The following is a 24,617-nucleotide window of genomic DNA, read 5'->3' as shown; positions in this document are numbered from 1 at the left end:
ATCCTCAATTGAAGTCTACATCATATTATTATTAACATTATATATATATGGTAACACTTTAGATTTGGGAGCACATATTCACCATTAACTAGGTGCTTACTAACATGCATAGAAGTAGCATACTAGCCCTTTATTAGTAAATATTAAGCACGCGTTAACACCTTATGTAGGAAAATTCTTAGTTCATGGCATAAAAGGTTATGTAGGATAAGGTGCTAAAACGTGATGACTAATAAAGGACTAGTATGCTACTTAATATGTAAGTTAAGTACCTAGTTAATGTTGAATATGTGTTCCCTAATCTAAAGTGTTACCTTTTCTACATGCATGTGTGTCAAAAAACTTCCCAGATGCAGTAATCACACAAATTCCCAGCAGATGTTAGATTTGTAAGCTTAATTCATTGTTAAAACCCAATAACCTGTATTAGAATAACGCCGAACAACATGGTCTCATTGGCCCAGATATTCGTTTGTGCAGCTGTTACGGCAACATTAGTAACTTCTTTCATCTATTAGGAGACTAATTAGAGAAACGACTTTTTCCTCCTCTTTTTTTTTTTTTGTCCGTTTCAGTCGGTGTAACTGGCATCCATAGTGTTAATTGCACAATCAATTCCCGCTCCAGACTATACACGGACTACAATGGACAAAATTGGACTCTCGCTGCTGAGTGAAATTATGCAGGTCAACAGGTTCTATAGAAACAGATGCTCACTCGCAGCTCTCGGGAACCTCTCGTTCTCCGCTCACGCTGTCATAGTAGATGAATACTAAACATCTTATTTGATCGGCAGATTGAAAAGAATCCAATTTTGAAGACGGAACGTCTCGGGTTTAGAGGGAGTTCATCGCGAGGCTATCTCTGCCAGCCATAAAACATTAGCAGTTTTAAAATGGCCACTGTGACATTTTCCATTTTTTAGCGGAGCACGCCATCTCACCAGACAGCTGTCACATTTCAAGACACTTAAACTGATTTGTACGTCTTGACTAAGATTATTTATCAGTTGTCACTTGTCGCAGTTTTTCCTGACCATTTTGTGCTGCTACCTGATAAAGGTACAGCATCGATTTAACATTTTTTTTGTGAATAACCAAAACAGAAACTAACACAACTATAATCTAAGAATCTTTCAAAACTCCCAGAGACATTCTTACAGCAGTAGCAGTAGAATTAACTGTGACGCTCCTTTGTGTTTGCAGTCATCGTTCTTATCTCTGTCTGTCTACACTCTGTCTAGAAATAAAAGTGGAACCATATAAGTTTCTTTGGCTTGTCCTCATAGGAGAACCCTTTTTGGCTCCAGATAGAACCTTTTTTTTATAAAGGTTCCACCTCATTCAACCCACCAAGAACTCTTTAAAAACCCTTTATTCTGGAAAGTGGTTTTAAAAGGGTTCTCTGGAACAAAATGGTTCTTACTGGAACCATTTGTGTTACCAAGAACCCTTGAAAAACCTTCTTCTGGAAAGGGTTTTTCATAAGCAAATGGTTCCAGGTAGAACAGCAGCCCTTGTAGAAGGACCCTTTTGGAACCCTTATTTCTTAGATTGTAGACATTAACCCTTCTGTTACCAATTTGGCGTGCATACCTCTCATTACCGTAACTCCTAGCCCGTTTGTGATATCTCGAAAATTCCAAAACTATGGACTGGGTCACACCCTGGACTATGGACCGTCCAGGGTGTGACCATGCCTTTCGCTTGATATCAGCTGAGATAAAGCGGTAGAAGATGGGTGGATCCCAGTTACTCATACTGTATATACCAGATACTCGTCATTACGGTAGCTCTCAGGACTTCAGCGGAATGATCGTCCAATCACAGACAAGATTCACCATTGCGTCACACCTTTGTGGCGTCAGCTTCTCAGTACCATAATTCCTAAAGGGTTGAATGACTGCCAGATATGGAAAGTTAAACTCATCTTGGAGAAAATGGGCAGAAACACTCACTCATCGAACATTTTTTTTGACAATTCTACAGCCACAAAATAAAAATAAATCCACGCAGTCTGATTATTATGATGGTTATAAGAGGGTGGAGATATAAACACAGGCTACAGTATAGAGTAGTTTGGACCTGAAAGGGTTACTCTGCAATGTGTGAACTCATTTGACAATGGTTTCAATGCAAAGAAGTTTATATTTAAGCGTTAGGCACTACACTGCCTCGAAAAAATGCAGCATTTCAACAATGCTGCACCTTCCAGAAAGAAAATAAACCTCAGATGACCTGTTCCTTCAGGTTCTCGCAGCTGCTGAGTTGCTAAAGAAATACTGAAACACAACTCCGGCTACTCTTTTGTGTATCGGGGGAGAATGTTGAACGGTCACCGTGACATTTTAAAACTTCAGTCTGGACAACAACTTCTAAGAAGTCATTCAAATGGAAAAAAATAAATAAAAAATTCTGCAGACATACAAGAGTGAGATAACTAACAATCAAAACACGGGAGGCAATGGAAGTAGGAGAATTGAATGTACCTTCTCACTCCCTGAAAAACATTTCTTTATCTCTTTTTGCTTTCAGCTCACAGGCTCAATACTCTCAACGAGGAACGCACAGCTGCTTTGATTTTTGCCTCACTGTGTTTTTTGTTGTCATGAATAGTCTCTATTTCTGTATTTTTTTCTCAAGTTTCTACAAGGCTCCCACCTTCACACACACACTTAACCAGTCTGTTTCTTTCTCCACAAGCATATATATGTAAAAACAGTGAGCGTCTCCTGCTCCCACAGACATCAGCAGGTGTCTCCCTATAACTAGGATCACTCACTCAGTTCAGTTTTTACCTGATGAGAGCACGAGGAATTGGCACAAAGAGGGAGACAGGAAGTGTGCGACTCTCTTAACAGCTATTTAACTCACCTCAAACTCCGATGAAATATGTCTCTTGTGTTCTGCAGCAAGCTACGAGAGAGAGTGAGGAGGATGGCATGACAGCTTTACTCACAGCTTCAGCATCTGTCTCCATGAAGTAAAATAAAACAAGTCGTAATTTAACATATGTTTCACCTAATGAATCACAACGGGGTTATTTAACAATCTTAAAGGGATTCAAATGAACCGATATACAGTAAAGTATTTTTTAACCCCCCTCAGCAGTTAGAGTGGATTCATAATAAAACAAAACTCTCTTATATCAATGCTTTGGCTAAATGTTCACCCTCAAAAACAGTGGAAGTCTTTGTGTACAGCACAGCTGTGGAATTGAATTGTGCTGTGAGAGCATGGGCAGATGTTAGCAGACAGGTCTGCCAGCCCATCATCCCACGCCATCAAAATTAAAATACTAATTGTGTTTATTACGGTATTGTAAAGGCTACAGACCCCACTGCCTTTTTAAAGTTTTAACTTAACCCTTTAACAACTAACCTTCAAAATGTCCGCCTGGACTTTTTAACTATTATTATTTTAACCGAAACTAAATGCTTTTGCCCATTTTCCCCGAATAATTTCCAATATCTGGCTGTTATTTACAATTTACTTCATGTTAAATTGGAACAGTATGAAACATATTTACAGTAATATTTTTTTGAGACTTTGTGTCAATGTGCAAAAACAGGTGTTCTTCCCAGTCTCTCATCTCTGGCGACAAAGGCGCTGATTCTCTGAAACGGCATGAGTGAAATCAACCGTAATAACCACGTTATTACATGCTTTCAGAAAACCGCTGGATTATTCCCTATAGCACAAACCGTTGTGTAATTACGGTAATTCGATGTGCTCGGTGTTAAAGGGTTAACGTTGAAAAATGCATTACTTTTGTAATGTGAAGAATGTGAAGACTTTTTTTTTTTTTAAATGACATCCAAGCACATTTGAATTAATTAATTTATATTCTGTAGTGAACATCACATTCTCTCTCGGGTCATTTCCTGAAATCCTCTTGTTCAACAAACCACTCTTAATTGGATCACCTTGACCGTGGCGTATATGGCTTGTCAGCCAGGTTTGGGTCTTTCTCTGTGGAGTTTGCACATCTTTCTTGAGGTGTTTTCTCCCACAGTCAGAACACAGCGGGGGGATTGTCTGTATTTGTGTGGATTTGAGGTTGTTTGGCTTTACAGTTCAGCCGTGGTGATAGCCTGGTGAACACCTGTCCACAGTGGCCTGCATCTCTCTCACTATAAGCTGTGATCGGCGCCAGGTGACCCACAGACAAATAAGTGTTATAGCTTTCGGGGAAATAGAAAACTACCTTTTTGTGTTTTTCTCGACAGTATGTTTCTGCACCGACGACCTTCACCTTTTCTTTCTCATGCAGAAACTAGTGTAGTGGGACCCGTAGGAAGTATGTATTCCTATAGTGGGAGCTGACGTAGATTGTTCAGTTACGGTAATGCATGATAAGGAACGTAAAGGCTAACGTAATACAGACACTGTGCCAACGTATTAGGCACAACGCAAATCAAATATGCCTTGTAAAGAGATTCCAGTGTGGCTGACAGTCACACAGCAGCTAGCTACGCTAATGCTAAGCGATCCTAGCTAGCTGACCTTTAGAAACAGGTTTGCCATGTTAGTCACAAAATAGGGGGTCGTACCTATGTTCCCAGGGTCCTATGTTCCCCGTTTTTCCCAAAAAAGGTCCACTTTGTATGTGACAGGGGGACATAGGACCCTTTTTTTGAAAAAGGGTAGGGTTAGGATTAGGGTTAGAGAAAGGGTCCTATGTTACGGTCCCCAAAATAGTAGCGTGCTAATGCTAAATGTAAATATGTGCTCGCGTATTGGTGAATGGACACCTACTACACACACAGACACAACTTGCTTTGAACAATGAACACAACATTTTAATATTTGATATTTTAACACATTGCCAGCTGTACATTACACGGAAGGTTTTTTGAGTTCTTGGGTTTTAGACGACTAAAAAAACATGAAAATCAGTTAAGAATGAAACCAGCGTTACCCGCTGTGGCTTCTTATGTTTCCCCTCTATTTTTAGGATTCCTATTTTAAACGCTCATCCATTTCCAACAATCAACCAGGGCAAATAACAACGCCTAAGGGGATGCCACGAGGCTTCAAATTGTATTATCGCACGAAACATCCTGTTCATTAAGTTCAGACAAATCGGTGTGTGGTTTTTAGTTCAGGATTTACGAATGTAAAACAAAGAAATACGTAATTAAAATTCTAATCTTCTGACATGACTGAAAATATGCTATGAATTTGATAACAGATATGATATTTTAAGATAAAATATATGTACTTTTAGTGACATACACCAACTGATTTCATATGTATATGCTGCATACTATATGTTTTTTTTTATGTGGTGCCACTTTAATGGCATTTAAATTTAAAATCGCAAAATTGTGTCAATGAATCCTCGGAGAGTGGTGATTGCATTATATGTGTGATGCATATGCTTATTTTTCCCCACAGACACTTTGTCATGTCACAAAAGCAGAAGCACAGGTGTAAACAATTAAATTAGTGGGACTCCGCTGTAGAACAGAGCCATCGTTAATGTTATGAGGAACACCTGTGCCTTTGTCTGCTGTGAAACAGGCCTATAGGGGGCTCACATTAAATGTTTCTCTTTTTTCTTCTTCTTCTTCCTTCTCTGCCACTGTCACTTGTTTTTAGCTCTTTGTGGAGGCTATGTTTATGGTAAAACGGGGACTATTCTGTCTCCTGGCTTTCCTGACTTCTACCCTAACTCTCTTAATTGCACCTGGACGATTGAGGTGCCTCATGGGAAAGGTAAGGACACACAAACACACACACACACACACACACACACACACACACACACACACACACACACACACACACACACACACACACACACACAATGGAAAGAGCCTGTATTTCTCATTTCTATCCCTCTATATACGTTTCCAGGAGTCCATCTGGTTTTCCACACTTTCCATTTGGAGGAGAACCACGACTACCTGTCCATCACCGAGGATGCAAATTTCCTGGTCCCAGTCTCTCGACTCACTGGCTCTGTGCTGCCCCCTAGTGTCAAAGCAGGACTCTTTGGGAACTTCAGTGCTCAGCTACGATTTATATCCGATTTCTCCATGAGTTATGAAGGCTTTAATATCACGTTTTCAGGTAAGAACACTTAATATCATTAATCGTGACCGAATTAGTGTTTTTAGCCAGACATAGGCCTATTTCTCTGTTCTAGTTAATGGACTGAGCAGCTAAAGAATTGAAAGGGTTCCGGTTGTTACTTACTAATATGAGCTAACATGGTAGATTACAAAGTGTTGTATCCTCTGGACCGATGAAAGAGGATAAGATAACTTGGTGAGGGAACAAGGAAGAACCCAAAAGAAGAGGACGGCAAAGAAAAAGTGGGAATACTGGGTGATAGACAGAGCTGGAATTGATGTGTGGCAGGTTAGAGTTATTAAGACTGAATTGTCCTAACAAGTGAACGGTGTGTGTCGAGAATATATTGTGGAGCTGATGGATGAGCAAAGTGAGACAGAATGGAGGGCTGATGGAGGTGCACTGGTGTTTTTTTGTGGATCCAGAGGAAGATTACGATAGGGTGCCAAGAGAGGAGCTGTGGTAGTGGCAGAGAAACATGTGAGGGTGGTGCAGGACATGTATGAGGACAGTGGTGAGGTTGTGCAGCTGGAGTGATGGATGGGTTCACAGTGGAGGTGGGATTGCGTCAGGGATCAGCCCTGTGCTCCCTCTTGTTTGCAACTTAGGCCCTGTCCCAATACCTACCCTAACCCTACATTTTTCCCCTAAGCCTACATTTTGCCAGCCCATCGCATGTTCACATGTAGGGTGGAGCAAGGAAAATTGTGATTTTGACCTTATAATCAACCCTCAAAATGTAGTGAGCTCTGATGCGGGCTTAAAAAGAAGTGGAAGATGATATTACCCATGATGCTTTGCGAATGCAGCGAGCTGGCTGATATTTTTCAACAAAGCTGGCGGCCACATCTACCGAGGAACATTTTTGTTGTAATATATAATTTGCAAATAAGCACGTTACAATGTCGAACTGTGTTGGAATATGTTTGATATACATCCAAAGGACCGTTGAGCTTTGAACACTAATGTCAGAAAATAAGTGACGATTCATGAAAGCAGCTAGTTAACTAGCTAGTTAACTAGCGGAGACGGAGAAAAACAAACAGCTGATCCACCGGCATTTTTCCTGAATGAAAATAGTAGTACGCTCCACCGGTAGAATTTTCAACATGTGGCGTAGGTTAGCACGTTCGTTACGTTCACTGCGCTAATTTGCATGTAGTGATGTCCTAATACCATTTCCCTCAAAGAGGGGAATTCAAAACCAAGGGCAAATATTAAGGGGGAGGTATTGGGACGGAGTCTCTGTCACGAGTCACCCTGGAACTATGTTGTTTGCAGATGATACTGTAATCTGTAGTGAGTGTAGGGCACAGGTGAGGAGAGCCTGGAAAGGTGGAGGTCTGTACTGAAGAGAAGAGGAGTGAAGGTTTGTAGGAGCAAGACAGAATATTTGTGTGAATGACAGTGAGACAGGTGGTGTGGTGATGATGCGAGGAGCAGAGGTTGTGAAAGTGGACAAGCTTAAATACCTGGGGTCAATGGACAGTGCACGCAGGGTGGAGTGGTTGGAGAAGAGTGTCAGGGTTGACATGTGGCAGAAGGATAGCAGTAAAAGTGAAGGGGAATGTCCACAAGACGGTAATGAGGCCTGCTATGATGATGTGTGTCTTGGAGACAGTGGCACTGTCTAAAAGACAGGAGGTTGAGCTGGATGTGGCAGAGCTGAAGAGGCTGAGCGTTTTTGATGGCAGTGACCAGGACAGTCAGGATTAGTAATGTGCATATTTGGGGACAGCTCAGGTTGGAAATAAGGTAAGACAAGCGAAGCTGAGATGGTTTGGTCACGTGTCCAAGGTTCCATATCCCGCTATATTAACACTAACCTTATTTCTTCCTATGGTGAAAACTGTGATATTCACACATTCCTTTACAATTTGCACCAATTCTGTGTTGTTCCCACGAAGTCCTCAACAATGTCATGTAACTCTCTTCAACATGAAGAGTACGACTTGGAGCCGTGCGAGGATCCCGGTGTACCGGCATTCAGCAGGAGGATGGGATTCAGGTTTCGAGTTGGTGACTCGCTGGCGTTCTCTTGTTTCCATGGCTACCGACTCGAGGGAGACAGTAAGATCACGTGTCTGGGAGGAGGCCGACGAGTCTGGAGTAACACACTACCTCGATGTATAGGTAAGACAAAATGTAAAATTACAGAAGTTATTGTTATATTTTAGAGTAGGGAATGACAAATTCATCGATTGCAGTAACTAAAAAAATCCCCATGAGGGCATATTGTGATGAATGATGGATCAGACGAGTCTCATCTGACAACATATTTAAAAAAAAGGCGGCAAGAAGACAATCGGCTAAGAAGTCAGGCACCCTGCAGTGCTATTGGGACAGATAAGAACAGCTGACTTTCTAGCTAGGAATTGAGTGTGCATGCTTAAAAGCAGATGAAAACAAAAGGTATGAAAATGAAAATGTGACTGATGCATGCAACAGAGTAACCTCGTCGACTGAAATACGACAGCTTAATTTGTTAAGTCTTTGTTTTGCAGAACAACATTCATGCATATCCATTCCTTTTTACGGTGCTGCTTATTGTGCAGAGCATAATGTAAAGCATTGTTGCCGTGTCAAAAGCAGTAAACATATCATCATATATTCTTTATTTATTGTTTTGCTTATTTTTTTTAACACTTTAATAGTTTATGTTCTATGACAGTATCTGGGAGCTTGTCATATAAAACTTTCAAATTAACTTCACTCCATGAATGAACCTAGAGGTAAGGTATCAGCATTTCTGCGGTTGTAATTCACCCATATTTTATTGGACACAATGGTAATTTACTATTATTTGACTGGTTGAGTGTTAGTTTTATTTGCCAGGATTTGGCTTTTAACAGGTCATAATTTGCTGGTATTTGATAAGTATCTGTATTTTTCCTGGATGCTGCTGCTAATTTACGAGAGTGTGACTGGTGGCTGCTTGTGATTTCCAAGCCCCCACAAGAGCAGACTGAAACTGCTTCAATAGCATTATCTGTCATGAGATCAGGCCTGACAGAGGCAACCAAACTACGGCAGCTGGCAACGTCCACTGGGTTCATCTCTTTCCCTCTCCATCTTTCTAAATGTCCCTCTCTTTACTTTGCTGTTGCTCTTTTCATTCCTCCCCCTCCTCTATATATTTGGACAGTCTTTGGGAAGATAATTACAGCATCAGAAGAGTTAATGCCGAGTCTTTGTTGCTCCCCCTTTTCCTTTCTCGAATTTCTCTTTGCACATTTTCAACATTTCACATTGTCTTGATTCATCAAGTTTTCTTTTTTCTTTTTTTTATTCCCTTCATCGCCTCTTTGTGGTCCTTCTATCTACACACTTTTATAATATTCACTTTGGAAAAGAATATCTTAAAAAAACTGTGGACCTTCTCCCCTGATCTGGTTTTAAAAAAGGACACGTCATTTACGAAGGTGTTTTGAATTTCAGATTTGCTCCCGATTTGACAAAAACTACATCTTTTATTTCTCAGTGAATTCCATATTGTTTTACATTACCTTCTCTCTGGTCTGTCTCATTACTTCCATTTCTCTTTATAATTTCCAAGCAGTGATGGTCCTCCTCAGTGGGAGTTAAAAGCCTGCTTGTCTCGCTTCCTTTCTCTGCTCCTCATTTGCATATGACAGAGCTCTATTTGCATAAAGTACCACTTATTTAAATTCCTAAACTTTGATAAGCACTGCACCTGCAAGATAGTTCTGTATAATTTATAGGTAATACTTTCCCAAACAAAATAATCCGGACCTTCTTCAATGCAATGTTTTCCGTTTTGCTCCATTTTGTTTAATTGCCTTTCTTTTGAATGTGTGGTACTGTCCGTCACATTAGAGAGTCGAGTTTATTTCAGCTTTTTAAGATTATTTTCTCCATCGTTATCATGTCTGCTGATCTGAATTTATTGTCATAAATAACACGCACTTTTCTCTAATCTCTCATTTTCAGAAATGGGAGTCTTATTCTGAACAATAATTTGGCAGAATTGCTGCCATTTTGATCCACTGTGTCTCTGTCCCCTTTATTGTCCTGCTGTAGCTGAATGTGGAGCCTCCTCACTCGGACCAGAAGGCATTCAACTTTCTCCAAACTTTCCTTCCGACTACGATAATAACCATGAGTGCATTTACCGCATCACCACTGAGACGGGCAAAGGAATCAGGCTGAAAGCTGAGAGCTTCTTGTTGCAAGATGGAGACTATCTCAAAGCAAGTACACACACACACACACACACAGAGCGAGAGCGCACATTCAGCGTTTCCCATTTAGGTAGTACAAAACATTCAGGCACACATTTATGGGATTATGTCATGAATAAAAAGAAAACATTATTTTTTAATTTTTTTTTTCAACTGTTAGTAACCATGTGCAGGTGCTATTAGCAGGTAATATTATTATTATCATCACTATTATTATTAATTGTGATAATAATGTTCACATACGCTTTGCAAGCACAAATATTTTCATTGGAGACCCATGCACCAATGAGAGAGATGCCATTGTGAAGCTCAACGGTTGTGATGTGCCATAAAAAAATCTACTTTTTGGAAATTACAATGACCACTTTTAGTTGTCTCTTGATATCCAGGCCAAGGAAGCCAAGTCTTTGTCCGCTCCAAAATTAGTTTTCACCCTCCCATCAACTGGAGAGGGCTCCTGAAGCAGTTTGTGGAAGGATCGGTGAATCGGTTATGTTCATACGCACTTAAAACAGCATGGGACTGTGAGGTAATTTGCTGTGCTTTGTTTTTTATTTCATGCTTAGTTAAATTAGTTAGCTGCAGCAACTTCAGTCATTTTAGCACCATCCCAGGTGTTGGTTGAGACAGAATTGCACAGTTTTTGGGCAATGCATGTGAACAGCTCCTCCCCTCAGGTGATTCTGTCAAAGAGTAAATATTGTTAAATTCCTATTAAACTGATAATATACAGGAGCTTCAATGGGACATATGTAAGATGTGCACACAACATCGTCACTCATTGGTCTGTGAATTCCCATTTTGAAGCCTGGGCTTTGCTATTTTATTTACCTGTGTTTTCGTTTTGGCCCGTTTGAAAGTATGTCCACATACTCATGTAGTCATGTTACCTATAGGACGCTAACTGTAACTAATCCCCACATACACACACCATTGCATACAAAGAGAATATAGGTTTGATGCACTTCTGCGTTGACTGCACTTTCCGGACCAAGTGACTAAGACTTTTTGTTACCCCTCCAATACACCTGTCACACCAGCACCACACCAATGGATGCTGGTAGTTATAAAATGTCTTTGCTGAAATGCTCCAATTCAACCACAAGAAAATACTTTATAGCCTGGCGAGATTTATCTGGTAATAAATGCAGCTGCCTCACCAGGTCACTTGGCAAATGACAATTACCAACATCAGCCCTCAGCAAGAAAACCTGTGCAAAAGAAAACGTATAGCACACTTTAACACAAAAACAAATAACTGCCTTAAATCTGAATTATCCCTCTCTATATTTCTCCGCGTTTTCTCAACACAATGCAATGGAGCCATTTTTCAATTAAACTGTCAGTGGAGTGTGTCGTCCATATGAGGTCTCTAAGAACAAGGACTGGAGTACAATTCTTGTTTTAGCGTTTAGTTAAATTGTTTTATCAAGGTTTGGTACCTCACTGGTAAATGTGTTTAACATTGCTGTAAGAAGAAATAACATTCCTGCAAGGGTTTTATTACCCATGTTCTCTATTAGTGCTCCTGCTGCAGTGGCCATCTATGGCTGAATGAATACATGAGCAACAGCAGCACAAAGGATCAATTCTGCCTCTTCTAATTCTTTTGAGGACTCAACAGTGCGTTCCTTTCACTTGAGGGTTTACTCTTGAATTTTATCCTATCATAGGTAAGACGCGAAGAGCGTAATTATGAAGTTGACTCAGGGTCAAAAAAAGGTTTTGATCTTGTAAATTGATATTCAGTTTTACATCAACCTATGTGAACACGGAGATGGTGCATAATTGGAAATGATATGTAGATCTAGAAACTATGATAAAAAAAAAAATAGTATAAGTATAATGTCAGTGTTGAGGTTACATGTGAGGTACAACAACACACGTCTACGAACACATACAAAGTAGTAAAATCTCAGTAGTTTAGTGTCACTCTCTGTATTTTTGACCCTGTTTTCACACCTGCATCTTGTTTTATTTCCCTGTGTCTTTATGTAACCTCCTCACTCACATATAATTGGTGAACAGATGTTATTCTTTTAATTACAAATCTTCTCTACACATGAACAAATTGCTGATATGTTTTTTTTTTTTTTTTTTTTTTACACGACTTCAACCTTTGTAAAATGTTTGAACATCAACGCACAAAAACTTCCTGACCCTAATTTAAGACATAATTACAAATTCGATCTGCAGTCCGTGCCTATTTTCAGTCTGCCGGCGCCCTCGTGGATTTAACTGATTGTCTATGTAATGAAAAAGTGGGGAGCATTTATACGGAGTGAACTTGGATGGATGTACAGTATTTATGTCTGGACTACAAAGTTGTTCCCATGGCTAATTATTCCTCCCAGACCCTGCCTTTGGTACATGCCGCTGCTTCGGTGTCAGTTAGGAGCAGCTGTGTGAGCTGTTTTACAATTCACGATGATGCTGTCGTACTGACATCATCTCAAACTGTTTTTATTCACAATGTCTTTTAGCCGTACTAAGCCTGAGGGCATGGTTAAGCCAGTAAGTGGTTTGAGTGTATTATCAGTATTAGGTCGAGAGTATTGGCTGAGCTTTCCCTCTGGTTGTGTTGTGTTAGCAGGTTTCTCCCTGACTTTTTTTTTAAAAAGACTCTCAGTGGAACAGGTATCAGATAATGAAGCCCCTCCTCCCTGAGAAAAGGAAATTCACACCAACATTTGGCACAACATTTCTTAGAATACATTAGATTACAGCCCATAACATACAACGTAATTACTTTCGAGATGAGGTCAAAAAAAGTGGGAAATATTATTAGTGCTGTTCACGTTAACAGCGTTACCACCATTAACAGCTTTGACGTTTCCATGACGACTTACTGGAAAAAGACGCGTGTGACGTCATGTTTACCTGACTCCCAATTGGTAAAATGAGTCTCTAAAGTAGTCTCGGTTAACCAATTAGCTCTGTTAGCTGCATTAGATCCTTTAGTGCCGTTAATGTGCCTACAATCGAACTGGAGTGGTGTTTTTAAAGTTTAAAGCTCACATAGAGTGGTCCTGTTGCACATACATGTTAATTTATGGAGGTCTACTTACATACACTAACTTGTTTTTATGGTCAAAAACCTCCTAGTTGCTGTAAACGAGCAGATAGAAATCCTCTTTTCTGACTGTGTTTCCCAGCCACGAGATTTGAGACTCAACTCTCTCACCCAGAAGACAGAGTCTTGTCATGGCATTAATTTGTTGAAATGTTGTGCTGTGCTTCTCTTGGGGGCTAAGCCTCCACTGTCCTTAAAACCCAGTGACGCCTCTGCATGACGTCAAGCGTGTCTTTTTCCAGTCACGGAAACACGTCATTCGTTTAATGCCGTTAATGGCATTAACATGCCCAGCACAAAATATTATATAAGACTGCAACCAGCACAATATGCACCCACACTTCCAGAGTGTTATCATTTAACTGCTGTATTTTTACAGTGTACTCTACATGGGATTCATAGTTCTTTATTGTTAACAGTTGATTTCAAACTCTCCACCCATAAAATATGACCTGAGGTTAGTGTTAAAAAACACTAGGCTAGGCAGTCAGTAACACACAATGGCAATAAAATATATACGTATATAAAAAAACAGACTTACTTTGGCCAGGTTGCTGTTATTTATGCAACCACTAGGGAGCAGCTATTTTAAAATATGTAACTATGGATCGTAATCCATTGCGAAAGGACAGGCTCTGAGATTTTGTAAGAACACTATATGGTTCAAATCAAATAATTTTAACGTGACAAATGCAGGTTATTATTTCCTGTATAATGATCCTTCTGGTGTGTTCAAAGTGACCTTTGACACCACAATACTCACCATTTTTGTCACAATCTCAGCACTTATGGACTCCAATGCTACAGCACCACATGCACATTCTATATTTGAAGGCACAAATTTTGTTTCTTTGCATTATTAACGTGAGAAACGTCAGCGAGAGTGATGGCAAATCTGTGTCTGTTCACATCAGTGCATTCACTATGCGCGTCATCTCGAGGGCATAATACATTTGCTTGGCACTGTGAACAAACCATTAGGTAGCTTAAGTGTGGGAGAAAGGCAGTGTTTAGTTAATGCACAACATATATTTTCATTTTAACTTTCTGAAGGAACTGGCAGAAAGCGCAATGGGCGACCAATTAGCGTGGCACATTCCCCAGGCTAAGAGTAACAGAAACAATGCCTGCAACCATTTGTTTGACAGTAACAGCAGACTTGCCGCGAAATCTCCCCGCAACATGCAATATAAAGTGTTGTTGCTTTAGGCGACTTTGCTGGGAGTATCCAAGCTTTATCCACCTATAAACGTCTCCTAATACAAAAGTTAATTCTTTACCGAGATGCGCGCCAGGCCCTCGAGAAGTAAACAAGAGGATGGAAAGGAAACAAAGTAAGAGTTGTGCGGGAATTGTTATGAAAATAGAGGTGGGTAGGAGAGCGAGCTAGAGAGAGGGGAGGGAGTCAGACGGAGCGAGGAGGGGTGGCAGATGGTGACATGGTGATTTATGGGCTGTGGGGCTTTTTCATTAACCATACTGAGTTTTACTAAAACTGGGTGAGGAGGAGAGAACGATGGAGAAGAACAGGGAGATGCTTGGGAAGCAGAAAGGATGAAGGGAAGAGAAGAAAAATAAAGTTTAGCGGAGTAATGTTAAATATATACATATATTGTATATATATATATGCGTATATAGGTTTCACAGTCCTATACCGTCTCTCTATCGTCTTTATTCTGGGCTATTCCATCAAATCCACACACTGTAACTTTTCTTTCACCACATACAGTAGAAGTGTCTCCTCCTTCACCTTGGCCCTTTATCTTTTGGCTGCTCTTGCCACCTGCAGAACTGTCACTAGCAATCTGTAGGCATGTCCCCGCATTTGAAATAATATAAGCATGAGCAGTTCACATTTATATTCCAGCTGTGAGCTATAGTATTATGAGGTACTTCAGAGTCCTGCTCCAAACTGCAGTCAAAAGTATACTGCACTTCCCTAACTACTACTTCACTGTGATCACATTAAAGACATCGCAAGAAGAAAAAAATTTGCTCACAGCAATCTGTTGTTTTTTAACTATAAAAATCCTTTACAAAGTCTTTGAAAAAAACAAAACAAATCCCCAACTCTGCGTTCCTGTTACAAACAGTATTCTCAATAAAATCTGGTATTAAATATGTCAAATGTAAATTCACTTCCTGTTTAAAGCTACATACTTTAATATTTTTCTGTCTCATAACCTGGGCAGGCAGTTGCTTCAGAGGAATTGCACCAGAAGGACCAGGTTTTAGGCTCATATTGTGAAAGAGTGAGACTGCACACAGCAGTCCAGCTGTACAAGACAAAATCAATGCAACTGTGTTTAAATAAATGTTGAATCGGATTGAATCAGTGCCAAAACAAATTTGTGCCATAAGCAAAGCCCAGGATGTGACTTTTTTTGGACCAGGCAGTGTTTAGTTCCACCTGCTGCATGAGTTAGAGGTAGAGCACATCCAAGGCTGCAGTTCTGTCTGGACCAAACCCACGCTTGAGCGAATACTAAACCAACCCTGAACCAAAACTTAAGATGCAGTTAATGTAAGCTGCTCTTACTCCATCACTGGACCTGAACCTGAATATCTTCTCTCTCAGGTTCAGATATCAATGACCTACTTTGTCTCCAAAACAATCTGTGCATTTAATCATGACTGAGAGATAAATGTTTGACTCGATATTGAGTGAATATCTTCTATATTTCATGATGCTGTAACACAAGTTCATTGTATGATAACCTCAACTTGTGTTTGTTTTGCCAACTTATCTCCATGGCAGCCGTTTACTCTTCCCGGTGTCTCACAACACACATTTCAGATGAATTACTACCACCTGTTTTGTCTCCTGATTGTGCCGCCATGAACAGGTTGATAGTTATGATGCAAATGAGAATCAAAATTATCAGGAGATTGATGATAGGCCTGAATTAGGAGAGCTTAAGTACCAACGTATTCATCACTTTCATGTTTCGTCATTAATTAATCAGCAGGGGAAAAAAAAAAACGGGCCACCAAACAAGACGTCCTGCAATAACAGACCGGTGAAATTAAGTTTTGTTTACACCACGGAAATATAATTTAGATATAAATGCAAGCGTGTTTTAGAGATACTTTTAGTATCTCAAACCAGTTTACACTGTAAATCTTGCTGTATTCACATACATGCTGTAGCTATTTTGAGATAGGGCTACTTTAAGCTATGGGCTACCGAAGTAATTTATGATACACTTTTTTACTTATTTGTTTAAATCCTGATTGTCATCAATAAATAAAGTTTTTGACACGTTGATAAAAAGAATCTAAAGCACTCAAGAGGGCGATAAGTTAACCCATTTCTTGATATTTCATAGCTATTGAACATATCAACATTCTCTATCCCTTACTCGTTTCATTTTGACTGCAAGGAAAGAAATGATGGGGCAAGTTGTCCAGGAAACACACTGTATTACTCATCACTTATTTTCCACTGTTGAACCTTTTCAAAACTTTACTTTACTTTGAACCATACACTTCACAACTGAGGACTCCTCAACCACGAAGGAGTCTTTTTTTTTAATTCAAGGCCTGCAGTATGCCCTCTGTCAATGCTTGAAATTAAAGTGATACTCACATTCGGTGCTTCCCTCAGGAGCTAGACAGAAATTAAAACTGCAAAAATTCCTTCCACCACAGTGAATCCAACATGTTCAAAGAAAATCAACCCATTTTGTTTACCCACCATAGACATTTTGATTCTTAGCACTGTGGGTCTTTTGCAGGCTTCATCAGCAACTTCAATAATTATGGCTTTGTCTTTCAGTTGATTTCAGATCTATGGAGAAACAACCCAAAGTGTATTATTCCGGAGACTCAGAAGTGTCTTACCTTCTGTGTTTGGTGGTACTATAGCTCACTGCACTGCAGTGTGTTCCAGTCCTGGTTAGCAGAGTGTGTGTGAGTGTGTGTGTGTCAGGTAGACGTGGGGCTCACTTAAAAACTCTACAAAACCACACAAATCCTCTTTGGCTCATGTTTTTATTCATGTTCTCCGGGTCCTTGTTCCTTTTGTGTTGATTGATAGGTATATGATGGAGAGAACACTTCATCCCGTCTCCTTGGCAACTTCACACGCGACGGCATGCTGGGTCATGTCATCAACAGTACGTCCAATCACTTGCGGTTGGAGTTCAACAGCAACGCCTCCGGAACGAATCAAGGCTTCCGCCTCTCGTACACAAGTGAGTTATCTTTGAGGAAATTGTATCCGTTGAATGAAAAAATTAGAAAGCGGCAGCAAAATGTGTTTTTTTTTTTTCCTCAACATTTTTCTGCTTTTACAACCTTGGTTTTGTGACTTTCTCTCTCTCACACACACACACACGCACATTCTTGTACTTGCTGCATGAAAAAATTTTTTTACCCAAATCTTTTCGTCAAATTTGAAAAACTGTCATACTATACTATGTCGACCAAATTTTGAAACAAATATGTTGGTCCAAAATTTGACCAAAAAGTCATACTAAACATGTCATTCAAAATAAAAAAAATTTTGGAAAAATTGAGTATAGCATGCTAGCAAACTTATTTCGAAAAAAAAATCAATTTTTGGTCCAAAATTGGACCCAACATTTTTTGTCCAAAAGTTGACCCAAAATTTTTTGTCCAAAATTTGACCCAAAATTTTTTGTCCAAAATTTGACAAAAACTTCATACTATACTGTCATCCCCCCAAAAAAAAGTGAAAAACTTTTTTGAAAAAAAAAGTGAAAAATGTTTTTGAAAAAAAAAAGTGAAAAATGTTTTTGAAAAAAAAAAGTGAAAAATGTTTTTGAAAAAAAAAGTGAAAAATGTTTTTGAAAAAAAAAAGTGAAAAATGTTTTTGAAAAAAAAAAGTGAAAAATGTTTTTGAAAAAAAAAAGTGAAAAATGTTTTTGAAAAAAAAAAGTGAAAAATGTTTTTGAAAAAAAAATGTTCTACCAAAATTTGAGAAAAAGTCATACTATACTATGTCGTCCAAAATGTATTTTTTTTTTTTTTTGACAAATTGAGTATAGCATGTTATAGCAACCTAAGGAAGTGATTTCAATGAATACAAAGTGAGGACCGGCCAAAATGTCCTCACTCCGTAAAAATGACCTCACTTTGTTGGTTAAAAACCCTCACTGGTCCTCAGTATGCCACAAGTACAGGAACACACACACACACACACACACACACACGCACACACACAGACAGACGCATACATTCACGCTCACAAACAGTAATCTGAATAGAAGGTCGAAGGATGGTTTTTAATTGTAAACTTAAATGTGATGGTCGATATATACACACAATGTTCTGCTTTGTGTCGTTAAGTGATTCTAAAGCTCTACGTACCAAAGTGAAATAGGTGTCATGTACTACAAAACTCTAGAGTCAAAAACGACAGAGCAATTCTGTTTCACTTCTGACAGATGAAAAGAGGCCAGTCAGTCAGAACAGTCAGTTTACCTAGAGGTGGAACTCTATCTCTCACTCATGCAACACGCACCTCTTAATTGCTTTGAAGGCTGTTAAGAATCCACGTCCAGCTGCTGTTCAAGTCAAAGAGGCTGTTTGATGACTATTTATACGCACTTCAATTTAAAAAAAGAAGGTGAGAAACCATCACATCTGGGGGTGGACGAAAGGGCTGAAAGCAGAGGGACAAAAGGACGAAGCGAGACATGGACACTAGATGGATGCGCTGTGCGTCAGTTCAACCATTAGACGGTCGTTAATCTGCAAGTCATTAAAGTGGAGAAGGTGTCACCTTCTGCAAACTTGTGGAAACAATATGGGTTGATGGATCGGTGAGAGAGAGAGTTATAGAAAGTTTAAACAGGAGAGAAGCGTCTCATCCACAGAGAGCTGCAGTGACTTTTTAAGTGGAGTCGCAGACTGTTGAAAGAGCTCTATTGGTGCAGTCGAGTGAACTGGATTCAATCAAGTGCACAAGGTTTTATCAAGAAAAGTTGACAGAGGTGAGATGCATCTCTAAGGTGAGGCGAGGTAGTTTGCTGTGGTCACAGATCATTTCGTCTCGCTCCCTCACTGCTATTTGAAGAGACGAAAAGGACAATCTTATTAACTTTCTTTGAATTGCTGTGGTCAAAGTCCGCGAGTGTTGCTTTACATTCATTATATTTGGTTGCAAAGTGGTCTGTGAGGGCTTTCTTTCTTTCCTCCCTCCGTCCATTTCCTTGCCTTGTGCCTGTGGTCAAATTGCAATGCATCAGGTAACTCCTGGGAGAGGTACCTCTCCTGGAATAGATTAAATAGATTAAAGTTATTAATCTTGTTTAATAGTTATTTTAAACTGATTATACTTGACTAAAAATGCTAAATCCCATTGATAGAAAGCAGCCTGTCTTCCTTTTCCTTTTCTTTGTTTTGTTTTTTTTCCCCAAATACACAGTATATACACTCAACAAAAATATAAATGCACAGAAAAGAAGAAAAACTTCCTAACTATCCAAAAATAACAGTACAACTTTATCAATAAAGTGACTTTAATTTGCGAGCATAAGGATTCATTTCTTCTGGGCTGCTGTGAGGTCGAGACCCTGGTGTGGTCGACGTGCTCAGAGATTCACCTCCCCACAGGCAGTTCCTTACTGTCTGCGCTGAAATCCACCTGTTGTGCAGACCGGCAGTTTCACCGGGCAGTTCTGGACGCTGGGCGGAACCGATCGCGGAGGTGCCGGAGCCGCATGTACCGGTCCTGAGCGTGCGTGGTAACACGTGGCCGGCGGGGCATGTGCACGGTTCGCTGTCGTTCCAGTCCCTCTGAAACGAGTCCACAGGCGGCTGACGGATGCACATTCAGTTGTGTTGCCACAGCAGCTGTAACGCTCATCCCAGCATTCAGCATGCCAATGGCACACTCCCTCATGATTTGTGACATCTGTGGCATATTGACAAGTGAAAAAAGTCCACATTTTGGTGTGCCCTTTTATTGACCAGACCATAAGGAGTGTCTGTGTACTGGTCACGCATATTGACCACCACTCTGTCATGCTCCGTGACTCTCGTGAGTTGAAATACTCAATCTGAGATTGTAGTCAATAGGAGTGGCCAAGTGACACTGGCCTACTGGGTTTGAGCAAAACAAATCATTCCGTGCGTTTATATTTTTGTTGAGAATATATTTTTGTTTCTGTGAGATGAGAAAGTATAATGTCACACATTTTCAATCCTTAAACATTCCTGCTAGAGCTACACTCACACATATCATCCATATATATATATGTTTTTTTTTCTTTTCTTTAAATATCATGGAAACAAGCAAAAGCAGAATTTCAAAAAATGTTCAGGAGCTTTCACCACAAACTGTCACACACATAGTATTTCAGCATGAAGTGAACTCTACACAGTGTTTTCAGCACTGACTGTTCAAATTAAGAAAAAGTGGAGAGACTCAGCAGGGGGAAAAATAGTGTGACCTCTGTCCAAAATGGCCCCCCTGAATCACCCTGTGCCTTCTGTGTGTGTGTGTCTCTCTCCAGGTTTTGACTTGGTGCACTGTGAGGAACCAGGTGTCCCCAGTTATGGCTACAAGATACAGGACGACGGTCATTATGCCAACACGTTTGTCCTCTACTCCTGCAACCCTGGATACAGTCTCCATGGCAGCAGCACACTCACTTGTCTTAGCGGGGACAGACGTGTCTGGGACAAACCACTTCCTTCCTGTCTTGGTGAGTGTGTCTGTGTGTTGTTGTTGTTGTGGAAATATTTGCTTGTTAAGTTAGGCCTTACTGTGTGTGTGCAGAGTGCGACTTGTTCTAAGATTATAGTGTGTTTTAAGGGTGCAAAGATAAGTGATGACTATGTGAATTGAACTTTGATAAATTTATAATGTTAGTCAGACTACTTTCTTTTACCCCGAAGGTTCGCTCAGTATTTTATGCCAAGTACTTTGACACAAGCCTTAGTTTTCACTTTCTTTTCAGTACAGGCACAATAAATAGAATATTCTATCAGGAGGGAGTTTTCATGAGTCCACGCTAAAGCGACGGCGATGGCCAGAAGCATTGCGTTTTGCGGGTCTGCTTCGTCCATCACATTCCTTTGAAGGCAGTATTTCAGCAGCACCTTTAGGGGAATTTGTTCAGATTTGGCCCTCAAAAGTTCAGCCGGACTCGAGGATAGAACTAATCACGGTCAGAGATCGAACAAGGAACAAGAGGCAATGTGAGAAGGAGAAAAGGTGCAGCTCGTTAAAAACAACCACCACTTTTCTGCCCTATCAGAGTTTTTATGTGAGTCCTTAACAATACTAGGAAGTTGCCATATGCCATTTTATTTAGAGCCAAGGATCCAATAATTAGAAGGTCAAGGTCCCTGCGACGGTACAAAATATGTTTTGACCTTAACTCCAGATAGTCAGACATGGATTTAAACTGTGGCGTTTGCACAATGACAATGTAGACTGGAGAAAAAATTATACCCAGATTCACAAAACTGATAAGATCTTCCTTTAAAAGGTCCCATAAATAATCCCCCCTCCGCCATCTATATATGCCAATACAGCCAGAATACTGGCAATAAATCCACCTTAGCAAATGTAATGTTTCACAATCCCTATCACAGAGGACTACTTATGATTCAAAAAAAGAAAGAAAGAAACAATCTGGTATTTGCTCTGACCATAAAGGTCTCGCACATAAAGCCACCTGAGATTGGACCCAACTATTACTTGATACTGCAGTGACTTTCTACAGCCAGTGTTTGATTTGACCATTATGGGATATGGTGGTAACATGGTGAATGTAGCTTACTCCTGACGCAGATTTTAAAGACGTCATTATCATAAAGATACTTTGATGTGATTAAACACTAATGAAAACATACATAATAGACCATAATAGACCATGTTTTACTTATTCTATTAGTTTTCCTTAACCTCATATAGCAACAACGTTCTTATTCTTAAATGCCATGTAAAAACCACAAAAGGATACAGATACTTATTTATGTAAATATGTTGTACATGAGCGGTCATGGCTGCTGCTTTGCTCAATAAAGCTTTGTACATCTGGAAGAATAGAGGTTGGCTCGCCTCCAGATAGTAAAATTACATTAGCTTTACTTGGCACTTGATAGCTCTTAATTTAGTCGAAGATAAGTGTAACATAAAACAAACCCTGAACTATTTTTTTTTTTTTGCTTTGGACCTGTTAAAGTCAATTTACCTATTTTTACTCGTTTGTATAGCTGGACATTCTTTGGCAGCATAAACTTGATGTTGAAATCTCACTATTTATTTTGTACAAAATTGTAAATATTTCTGCCTATCTTTAAATTTATTTTTTTTATATATATATTTAAAAAAAAGAAAAAAACTCCACTTGACACCCACGTCAATTCAGAATCCCCAACAGCAAAGCCAGACCTTGTGTCTTTCTAACTCTGCCAGCACACCTGAACTCTCTGAGGTGGAACACGGCTCTTGTAGTTTCTAATAGCAACTAAAAAAGTTTGTGTGTGTGTGTCAGTCATTAATTCTTATCTGCTCTGTTACTGCCTTACTTTGTCACTGCCTTATACTTTCGGTGAGCCAGCAACCAGGAGAGTATACTTGCTGACAGAGCCCTGAGCTTACTTATGTACCGCTATAGGTAGCATTGTATTTTCCCTATTTTTCACATGGTCGCATTGGAGCCCTTGCCTCTCTGCCTGCCTGCCTGAATATTTCCATCCCAGGCTGTCTGGCTTGGTCTCACACTTGTCCCACAGAGATGAGGAGATGGCTTTGCCTCGGGCACCAGTCTTCTTTCTCTCTCCAGTACGGAGTCAAACAGAGCGAGGAGGTCTACCGCTCTGGGACTCTTTTATTTTCAGTCTTTTCTCTCCCTCTATTCATGCACAACACCTGTCTGTCTCACATTCTGTATTTGTGTGTGTGTTCTTCTATTCTTTCCAACTAAATGACTCCTCAGAGATTCACAAAGAGAAAAGTATTTTTTTATTTTTAGGCTTTGGTTGCAATTGTGTAGATTTTTAATTTCTTTTCCACATCCCTTTTCATTTCTGTTTACCTGTGAATGTGGATATTATTGTGTGCTCTCTGCCTGGTTTATACTGTAGTGCAACAGCAGTAGGTTGTCACATTACTGCGGATTGTAGAGCTGTGTTAATGGCGCCCTCTTGACTCGCACAAACACACAACGTGCACAGCTCAAAAATAAAGCCTTCTCTGAACCAAACTGCCTCCTAATCAGCAGTGATCTGGTGGCTCTGTGTTCTATCATGTGTACCTTGTTTACCATGATGAGTTCAAACTTGCCCTCAGCCTTATCCCTCTCCTCTTTGAAAACAACACATTACAGAAAGGCAGTTATCTCACATGCATGAAACATTTCTTGACCGTTGCACATCTTAGAGACAAAACACCCATCAAAGTCATTCACTCACCTTGAAAGTGTATCACAGTAGAGAGGATAATTCAAGGTTGATTTAATGATTCAAGCATTTCTTAACTGATTCTCCTCTAACGCAACCTTCACACCTCAGAGTAATTTATTGCAAAGTAGGGGCACCGTCGCTTACAGAGATGAATTGAAATGTTAATGGGGCTGGAAAAGCTGGATACAAATGAATTGAGAAAAGAGAGAACTTCATAGATCCTGAAAGTTTGGCCATTTGTCTATCTATTGTTATGGAGATTTGCATGAGTTAGAAGTGGAGAGGATTTATTTCCCTTCACTCTGTGTGTGCCGTCTCGTGCCTCTGGACCTCAAGATCAAACCGAGTGTCAGACAAAGTTTACTCCAATCCACCACAGACTTGTGTTACTGGACAATGCCCTCTTTCCCTCTTTTGCAGTAGCTGTGGTTGAGCCAAGAAGCCAAATAGAAAACATGACGCAGAGGTTTGATGACACGAGACAGTGTCAAGTTATAATTATGTCCAATGACGTTGCTCTATATGTATGATAAAATGAGTTTACCAGATTAATTTAGAGATTTTGTTTGTCAACTATAACATTGTATTTTTACCTATATCTTATATCAGCCCCATTTTAGTATGATATAGAGTGTGTTTTATTCTTTGTGTCAAGGAGAATATGATACATCTACCCACATACAACACAATTTGATCTCAAGTGGGCTGGGCCAGTAAAATAATAGCATAATAACTTATACAACAAGTGTTTTACATTTAATGAAGTATCTTTTTACAAAACATAGTATGAACAACTTGACATTTCTTGAGAAAAACAATTGCAATTTCAACAATATTATGCACATATGTGCATAACAACTTACAGATCACAATTTG

The 24,617-nt window shown here is 39.8% G+C and overlaps 1 protein-coding gene across 1 annotated transcript in view; it reads left to right on the top strand.

Annotated features, from left to right (window-relative positions):
* The window catches only part of LOC310936689 (CUB and sushi domain-containing protein 1), a gene marked incomplete at its 3' end in the record, with an annotated part of 354,020 nt that overhangs the window by 228,038 nt on the left and 101,365 nt on the right, over positions 1–24,617 (top strand). The window contains exons 20-25 of the mRNA XM_083900806.1: positions 5,604–5,720; positions 5,862–6,077; positions 8,025–8,213; positions 10,122–10,291; positions 17,395–17,551; positions 20,840–21,031. Of these exons, the coding sequence (XP_083756932.1) occupies positions 5,604–5,720; positions 5,862–6,077; positions 8,025–8,213; positions 10,122–10,291; positions 17,395–17,551; positions 20,840–21,031 (1,041 nt within the window). The remainder of the gene's footprint in view (positions 1–5,603; positions 5,721–5,861; positions 6,078–8,024; positions 8,214–10,121; positions 10,292–17,394; positions 17,552–20,839; positions 21,032–24,617) is intronic.

This window comes from Microchirus variegatus (genome assembly GCF_963457635.1).
Source record: "Microchirus variegatus genome assembly, chromosome: 14".
Taxonomy (NCBI): domain Eukaryota; kingdom Metazoa; phylum Chordata; class Actinopteri; order Pleuronectiformes; family Soleidae; genus Microchirus; species Microchirus variegatus.
The sequence above is the reverse complement of the archived record's forward strand: the minus strand, read 5'-3'. Positions and strand labels throughout refer to the sequence as shown.